General features: G+C 41.5%; 1 protein-coding gene across 1 annotated transcript; it reads right to left on the bottom strand.

The window, feature by feature from the left end:
* Positions 1 to 326: 326 nt before the first annotated feature.
* On the bottom strand, positions 327 to 962 carry LOC120088977. Its single transcript, XM_039046415.1, has 2 exons — positions 595 to 962; positions 327 to 510 (listed from the first exon to the last, which is right to left on the bottom strand). Exons 1-2 carry the CDS (start codon positions 960 to 962, stop codon positions 327 to 329), a joined length of 552 nt encoding a protein of 183 aa, XP_038902343.1.
* Between the last annotated feature and the right edge of the window lie 8069 nt (positions 963 to 9031).

The following is a 9031-nucleotide window of genomic DNA, read 5'->3' as shown; positions in this document are numbered from 1 at the left end:
CACATTGTTTATTGACGCATCCTGCTTTGCGGCGATCCACCTTCTTTGGATTGCAGTGACGGAGTAAGATAAGTTGCTTCTCCGTATAGTGCCTCCGCAATCGTGTACCTTGATCGTTTACAAAGAAACATCGAGAGGGTCAAATGATTAAAAAAAATTATCAAACTTTTTCTTGCCCATATTTTTTAAGGATGTAAAGTGCAGATGGATAAATGATAATTGAAGCGTCGTAGAATTGAGAGTTTATGAACCAAAAAAAAGATGTTCCAGAAGACTTGCGCCCCAGATGATGTTGCATGCCAGTGCAGGGGCCACTCCATTTTCCTTTATTCTGGGTTTCCCAAGTCTACAGAGGTCTTTTCTTGCTGAAAATCACCCCCGCAATATGCCTTAACTCGCTGCCCATTAACCTTAAATGTACGGCTCCCGTTCTCAATAATCAGCTCCACCGCACCATGCTGGAATATTTCTTTAATGATGAAGGGTCCAGACCAGTGCAACTTTAACTTGCTAGGAAAGAGTCATAGCTGTGAATTGAAGAGCAAGACCTTTTGTACCACATGGAGATTTTTACCACATATGTGTTTGTCGTACCAGCGCTTTGCGCGCTCCTTGTAAATCTGTGTGTTCTCGTATGCATTAATCCTCCATTCCTCCAGCTCGACCATTTGAAATTTTCTCGCTTCTCCTTCTTTCCTCAAGTCAAAGTTTAGCTTCTTCACCACCCATAGTGCTTTGTATTCCAGCTCCAGTGGCAAATGACATGCTTTACCAAATACCAATGCATACGGGGACATACCAATGGGTGTCTTAAATGCAGTTCGGTATGCCCACAACGCATCGTCGAGCTTTGTTAGCCTATCCTTTCGCGAAGGCCTTACCACCTTCTCCAGTATCAGTTTGATCTCCCGATTGGACACCTCGACCTGACCATTCGTCTGCGGATGGTATGCGATGGCCATTTTGTAGAGAATGTTATATTTGCATAGTAGTTCCTTGACAGTATGATTGACAAAGTGGGACCCTTCATCACTTATTATAGCATGTGAGGTGCCAAAACGAGTGAAAATGTTTTTCTTTAGAGACTATCACTGCATCACTTGCGGCGCATGCCACAGCTTCTACCCACTTGGATACATAGTCGACGGCTAACAAAATATAATTTTTGCCATTCGTGGAGGGAATGGTCCCATGAAGTCAATACCCCATACATCGAACAACTCAAGTTCCAAGTTGGTGTTCATAGGCATTGCATGTTTCCATGAAATGTTACCTGTGCGTTGGCACCGATCACACTTCATCGCGTAGTCAGCTGATTCTTAAACAATGTTGGCCAGTAGAATCCACTCTGTAATACTTTAGCTGCGGTGCACTGTCCTCCAAAGTGCCTACCATATGGTGAGTCATGACATTGCGATAATATGCGTTGTTGAGCAGTATTTGGTATGCATAGTCGCATAATCTGGTCTGCCCCCTTTTTATACAGATTTAGCTCGTCCCAAAAATATGATTTGCATTTGTGCTTGAGCCTTCTCTTCTGGTGGTCAGTATAATCCTCTGGAAATTGCTCGCAAACTAGATAGTTGACTATGTCAGCATACCATAGTAATTCTTCAATATGGAATAGCTGCTCGTCTAGGAACACTACACTTACTTTTGATTGGTTTTGGTCAATCTCTGGGTTTTTCAATCTGGACAAGTGATCTGCAACTTGGTTCTCCGTCCCTTACGATCAATTATTTCTATGTCAAATTCTTGGAGGAGGAGAACCCATCTGATCAACCTCAGCTTCGCATCCTTCTTTATCATTAAATACTTTTATCGCCGAATGATCAATGTGGCTGAGTACTTTTGTTCCCAGCAAATACGCTCTAACTTTTCCAACGCAAAAATTACCGTAAGTAGCTCCTTTTATGTGGTGGTGTAGTTAGTCTGAGCAGGATTCAACATCTTACTCGCATATGTGATGGGATGTAAGATTGTTTTTCTCTTTTGTGCCAGAGCTGCTCCCATCGCATACCCGCTTATATCGCACATTAATTCAAAAGGAAGTGTCCAATCAGGTGCGATTAAAACGGGCATAGTTATCAGTGCATTCTTCAAAATCCTGAATGTGTTGAGGAAATTGTCGTCAAAATAAAATTTTCTATCAGCCTCTATCAACGCACTCAGCGGTCGTGCTATTTTCGAAAAGTTCTTGACAAAGCGTCTGTAAAATCCGGCATGCCCCAAGAAATTCCTTATAGCTTTTACACTTGTTGGAGGTGGGAGTTTTTCAATTGCTTTTATTTTTGCTTTATCCACCTCCAACCCATCCCGCGATACCTTGTGCCCCAGCGCAATGCCCTCTTTCACCATAAAATGACATTTTTTCCAGTTAAGAACGAGATTCGTCTCCTCGCATCTTTTCAGTATCTTCTCCAGGTTAACCAGACAGACTTCGTAGTTGTGCCCATAGACAAGGAAGTTGTCCATGGAGATTTCAACAGAGTCCTCAAGATATTCTGAAAAAATGGCCATCATGCACCTTTGGGATGTGCTCGGCGCATTGCAGAGGCTGTCTCTTATACACATCTAGATGTGTATAAGAGACAGCTTCGTAGTTGTGCCCATAGACAAGGAAGTTGTCCATGGAGATTTCAACAGAGTCCTCAAGATATTCCGAAAAAATGGCCATCATGCACCTTTGGGATGTGCTCGGCGCATTGCAGAGGTCTCTTATACACATCTAGATGTGTATAAGAGACAGGCACTACATGGGGCTGACCCACGTGCTGTCTGCTATCGGATAAATAATGGCCGCATCTAACCATTTAATGATCTCCTTTTTAACGACCTCTTTCATCGCAGGATTGAGTCTGCGCTGATGTTCGATCGTTGCTTTGTGGTCTTCTTCGAGACGAATTTGGTGCATACAGTACGCTGGGCTAATTCCTCGAATGTCGGCGAGCGTCCAGCCAATTGCTCGCACATGTTTCCTCAGAATGCTCATCAACGCATTCTTCTGGTCTTCGTTAAGTTCAGAGGAAATAAAGACTGGAAATTTTTCATTCTGCCCCAAAAATGCATACTTTAAGTGGTGTGGCAGGGTCTTTAGTTCCATTATTGGTGGTTCTTTCAAGGACAATTGTATTGTTTTTCTTTCTTCTTTTACTGTTGGCTATTCTTCTTGGGTTGCGATCATCTCAACTTCCTTGTTTGTTTTTTCTTTGATCGTGTTACATGTCATAATGGATGCACTTACATCCCCTTCTTCATTCTCTTCGTCAAGCTTTTCTTCTTTAGTCAAATTCTGCTCGTCGTCAGATTCATGCAGGTCTTTTCGTCAGGAAAATTCATGGCACGAATGATGTTGAACTTGAGCTTCTATCCATTTATGCTCAAAGTGATCTCTTCTTTATGCACATCAATTTGAGCATGACCTATTGATAAAAAAGATCGGCCCAGGATGATGGACACATCTTCGTCGGTTTCGTAATCTAAGATGATGAAGTTAACTGGTAAGATAAATTTGTCTATGGTGACCAGCATGTCCTTCACCTTCCCTTCTGGATGCACCAGAGATCCATCTGCAAGCTGGAGAGTCATGGTTGTGGGCGCAAGTTGACCCACATTCAGGTGCTTAAAGATCGATGGAGGCATCAAATTGATGCTGGCTCCAAGATCACACAATGCTTGCCCGATGTACAGTCCTACAATGGAGAAAAGTATAGTAAAGCTCTAAGGATCCCTCATCTTCGGTGGGATTATTGACTTCGAGTTCTGCGTTAAAGCCACTATGGAAAAATTACTAGTGCCCTTCTTCTTGGTTACCATATCCTTCAGAAACTTCGCGTTTGCAGGCATTTCCTCAATCGCTTCACTGAATGGAATATTAATATGCAATTATTTTAACATAGACATGAAGCGTTGGTACTGTACCTCGTCATTATTTTTCTTTTTGAGTCTCTACGGGAAAGGTGGTAATTGCACTATCACGATCCCCTTTTCTATTGGCTTAGAGGTGGATGCAACTTTTAGTTTTATCACTTCTTTTTCTCCTTCTTCTTCTTAAGTTGCCACAATCTCAGGTTCTAACGCAATGGGAGCAGTCCGGCTAGGCTCCTTCCTTTCTTCCTCCACAGTTTTTCCACTATGCAATGTCACTACTTGACATTGCTTTACTTGATCCCCCCGAGTTGCGTGGGAGTTCTGTTGAACTCGGCAGTGCCCCTTGCGGTCTGTTCTTTAGTTCGCTCGCAATCTGGCCCATCTGTAATTCCAAGTTGTGGATGGACGTAGACTGGTTTTGAAAACCAGCTTCATTTTTCTCGATATACTGCTTGACCAAACTTTCCAAGGAGGAAGATTGTGGTAGTTGTGAACTACTGGCTTGATTGCTCGTCTGACCATTATTTCGCAAGAAGAATCTAGGTGGCCCTTCTTTTTGCACCACAGATTGGAAATTCTGCTACTGATTCTTCCACGCAAAGTTGGGGTGGTTTCTTTACCTGGGATTGTAGGTGTTCGAGAATGGATTATTTTCACAAAATAAATAGACTGTGGGTTCTGTGGGCATTCTTCCATTGTGTGTCCGTCACCGCAAAGTCGCACACCTTGCGGTGTTCTGATTAATTCCGTTTACTTGCCCATTTTGTGGTGTTGGGCTGTTAATCGCAATTCCATGAATCAGGTTCATCATTACAGTCATCTGATTCTGTAGTGAAGCAATAGCACCATTGTTCACATCGTTATCCTTAATTCTCAGTCTCTGATCTCTCTCTCTCTCCAATCCTCGTGATTTTTAGAGATGTGATCCAAGATGTTCTTAGCCTTAATATACGTTTTGTCTAGCAGACCACCAGTGGCTGCCACATTGGCAGCGGTCTGTGAAGCGGGATTTAAACCATGATAAAAGAATTCCATTTGTAGGCAGTCTGGCAATTCGTCCTGTGGACAGTCCCTGACCAACCTCTTAAACCTCGCCCAGGCATCACTGAGCGATTCGTCCATGTCTTGTTCAAAATTGGTTATTAATTTCCTTCGTGGGAAGTATTTCTTCATAAACTTCTCTACGACCTGTTCCCAAGAAATGATCTCTTCTGGATCAAGAGAATATGCCCATTTTCTTGCCTGATCACACAGAGAAAATGGAAATAGAGTTAGTTAAACCACAAAAGTGTTGCAGATTTCTATAAAGCTACCGAGGTGGGCGTGCGGGTCCTCACCACGCCTTCCTCCAAATTTTCCTTCAGTCTGGATCTTCTACAACATCATCGGTTTCATTTTGAATCGGCTTCCATCAATGGCAGGCCTCATGATTCCTGGAGAGGAATCATAGAGGTTTGGCGATGCATAGTCCCTAATGGGCCTATTACGATCGTTTTCCAGTAGGATTGGATTCGCCATGACGTTGTTTTCGTTTAGTGCTCCATTTCCAAGCTGCTCCGCCATATCTTCTTTATCTGGTTGTTGTGGTTGGCGGCTATTTCTTAGTCTCCATCCGAACATCCTCTCAATCTTCGGGTCGTAATTCGCCAGAGATTGAGAGCTGCAAAGAAATCAGAAAAATTACCGTTAGCACACTGATTTGCCAAAGTCCCCGACAACGATGATAACAAAAATGCACATTATCATAGTGCTAAGTTCTTAAACAATGTTGGATTGCGTTGATGAAATATGTTAATTTGCGTCCATTAAGCATCGATTTCATAATATTGCCGTCACATGCATTCAACGCATTAGAATAGTTGATTTTTGTACTTTTGTGCAGAATATGCGTTGACGCAATGCAAGAATTACGATCATAGGAAATCACTGGTCGAGTGCAACTTCACCGCAAGGCTTTGCGATGATTGTTTTCGCAAACATTCGCCTAAGAAGGATGACCACAACTTAGTCAGCACAACATGGTTGACGAATCTAGGTGAAAGACTAATCAATCGCGATGGGACAGAAAGCTCATGACAATTGAATCAGAATTAAGTTGACAGTCGATAATGGTCACAAAGTACATTCAGCTTTTCAGTGACAATTATTCGGCACATCAGTCAGGAATTAAAGTCGTCTCATCTGTACAACCATGAGAAAGAAGCCGCCTTTCACCATGGACGCTCTATAAATACCAAGGGAATTCTTCAGAAAAGGGGTGGAAGGGTTGACGAATTAACCAGTTCACGAGTTCAGCTATTCTTTGTTCCATAAGTTCGCAATTTCTTTCATTTTAAGGCAGATCAAGAGAAGAGTGGTGACACGGAAGATCGCTCAGGACAACTCGAGAGAGAACCTTGGGGTGAAGAAGCAGAGAGCGGGCCGACTCTCGCGAGAGCGAGATTATCTTTGTGCACGAGTAAATATCAGTGTAAAAGCTTGGGTAGCAAGAGATTGCTTCCAGGCCCTTTATTCTATACTTGCATTGTTATTTTGTACTTCATCTTCATATTTATACAATGGAAGTTATATTTCTACATCTGTTCACTCTCTTAGCACACATGAGTAGCTAAACTAGTCGAATGGGTTGAGGAAAAGCTAACATGACCTAGGAAGTTCATTACTTGCGATTGCCTTAATTTATGTTGTGCTAAATACCCTTTAGAGCTACCGAGAGAGAGTCTAAAGAAAGAACCTAATGACTTGAAAGAGCTAGATTAGAATCTGGACTCGAGAGAGTAAGATTAGAACTACATAAACAAGAGATAGGGACTTAGAGATAAGCTCTGTTTTTCAACCTTCATCGCACGCATCCTAGATATGGGAATGATATTATGTGGTCGCCTTATTTGTGTGTGTGTCATCTTATCATTGCATAAATAAGAATAGAGGCTTATGTGTAGGTCCTATAAACTTAGTGCATATATCGCATGCGTTCTAACTTTAGAAGTCGTGGCATTCGCACCGAGAGGTTCTTTACTGCTGTATGCATGTTGCATGATCGCATATTATGAAGCATCCTAGGAAGTGTTAGCCGAAACTTTTCTCAACCCGCTCACCACATACTCATCGCATCTTCCGTTTACCAACTCTTTTTAAACTCCGCCACATTTATTTATTTTTCATCAATGCAAACAACAAACCCAACAATTTATTTATTTATCCGGTTACCGCAAAGTTCTTCACAAAAATTACCAACGCAATCTGTTTTGACAAGTCCCTATGTTCGACCCTAGACTTACTAGGAAACTCAGAAGAATTTACACTTGGATTCCATTGGGTAAACTTGAGTGCACAACGCAATTTCATCAACGCTTATCATCCACATTTCCACTTCATAAAATAAAGCATTAAGTTTTTGGTGCTGTTGCCGGGGACTTCAGCAAAATAGAGTGCTAACGGTAATTTTTCTGATTTCTTTGCAGACTCTTAATCTTTGGTGAATTACGACCCAGAGATTGAGAGGACTTTTAGACGAAGATTGAGAGACCACCAACAGCAACCACGGTCAGATAAAGAAGAGATGGCGGAGCAGCCTGGAAATGGAGCACCAAATGATAACAATGTCATGGTGAATCCAATTCTGTTGGCAAACGATCGCAATAGACCCATTAGGGACTATGCATCACCAAACTTCTATGATTTCTCCCCAGGAATCATGAGGCCTGCCCTTGACAGAAGCAGATTCGAAATGAAACCGGTGATGCTACAGATGATCTAAATTGTAGGTCAATTTGTAGGAAGGTGTGGCGAGGACCCGCATGCCCACCTTCAAAGTTTTATTGAAATCTGTAATACTTTTGTGTTCTCGAACATCTCTGCCGAAGAAGTTCGACTAACGTTATTCCCATTTTCTCTCTGTGATCAGGCTAGGAAATGGACATATTCTCTCGAGCTGGGAGAGATCACTTCTTGGGAACATGTAGTGGATAAATTTATGAAGAAGTATTTTCCACCTACCGAGAACGCCAGACGAAGGAAATATTGGATTTTATATCCTAAAACTCGTAGTTTGTAAATTAATAAACATATTCTATTTTCGATAAAGTTGTTATTGAAATTGTAATCTTGAATCCAATAAACTAAGGTCTTGAGGCTATTTAATGTAGTTTGAACTTTATATAGTGACATAAAGGTGGATCAAGTTCAAATATATAACCAAAATGGTCTATAGTATATGAATAAGGTTGGGCACCTTATTCTGGGGACACTATGGATGAGGCCTGCTTTGTAGTTGGTACAAACGATGTGATCTTGATTCGTTCATATAGAGATATGTGAGTGGGGGCATCCTATGCAATGAGTTTGCATAAGACTGAACCATGAAATAGTCACTTTTTACGTTCTAAATGTCGTTTTATGTATAAAGCTGACTATTTCGTTAATTGATGACCTAGGTAACTTAATCTTAATCCTGAGCTAACTATGAACTCCTGTTCACTCGGAATTATCCTTAGATCTGCATAGGTGAGGGCCGATCATCATTGTTGGCCCAATAAGCCTCCCATTTTAGGGGTAAGATCGGGTGGATAGCTAGGAACATAGGGTGCAAGACGGAATTCACTCCTACCCCTTATAGGTATAGTAGATAGGTTGTTCCCTTTAGTACTGAATCTAGGTCTTGAACAAGAGGCCCCACCCTCTCCTTGACCCAAGAGGGATTTGGTTTATAGGTTGGACCTTAAACTAATTATTCTTTAGAGGATCAGTGGAACTTAAGGAACAAGATGTAGTCTTGGGGATAAAACGGTTTTTATGACCCAGCCGAGATTACGAACAACCTGTGAAGGATTAACTTACTAATCATGGTTATATCAAATGGACACAAATATGTCTACAGTGAGGGGAGTGCAACTACGGGACTTTAATGGAATGACCCGTTAGTTAACAAATGTTGATTAATTAGGTTAAAGAGTTTTACAGGTTAATCTCGGATTGTTGGAACCCATGATCTGTAGGTCTATTAGGTTCCCCTACTAGCTCATATGGAATAAACTTAGAACAATATGATAGAATGATTCAAATTGTTCGAAGTAGGTGAAGAGAGAGATACAGCTTTAATATTTAAATGTGATTTAAATATCAAGAATATGAATATGTTCATATTCGGAAGTTCGAAAAT

The sequence above is a fragment of the Benincasa hispida genome, chromosome 10, assembly GCF_009727055.1.
Source record: "Benincasa hispida cultivar B227 chromosome 10, ASM972705v1, whole genome shotgun sequence".
Lineage (NCBI taxonomy): Eukaryota > Viridiplantae > Streptophyta > Magnoliopsida > Cucurbitales > Cucurbitaceae > Benincasa > Benincasa hispida.
This window is presented reverse-complemented; position numbering and strand designations above follow the sequence as displayed.

Excerpts from the sequence above, each read along its gene's own strand:
- LOC120088977 (XM_039046415.1), bottom strand. The coding sequence starts at position 962 with ATGGCCATCGCATACCATCCGCAGACGAATGGTCAGGTCGAGGTGTCC. Across the intron at positions 511-594 it reads AAGGAGCGCGCAAAGCGCTG|CAAGTTAAAGTTGCACTGGT; the intron begins GTACGACAAACA and ends ACTCTTTCCTAG.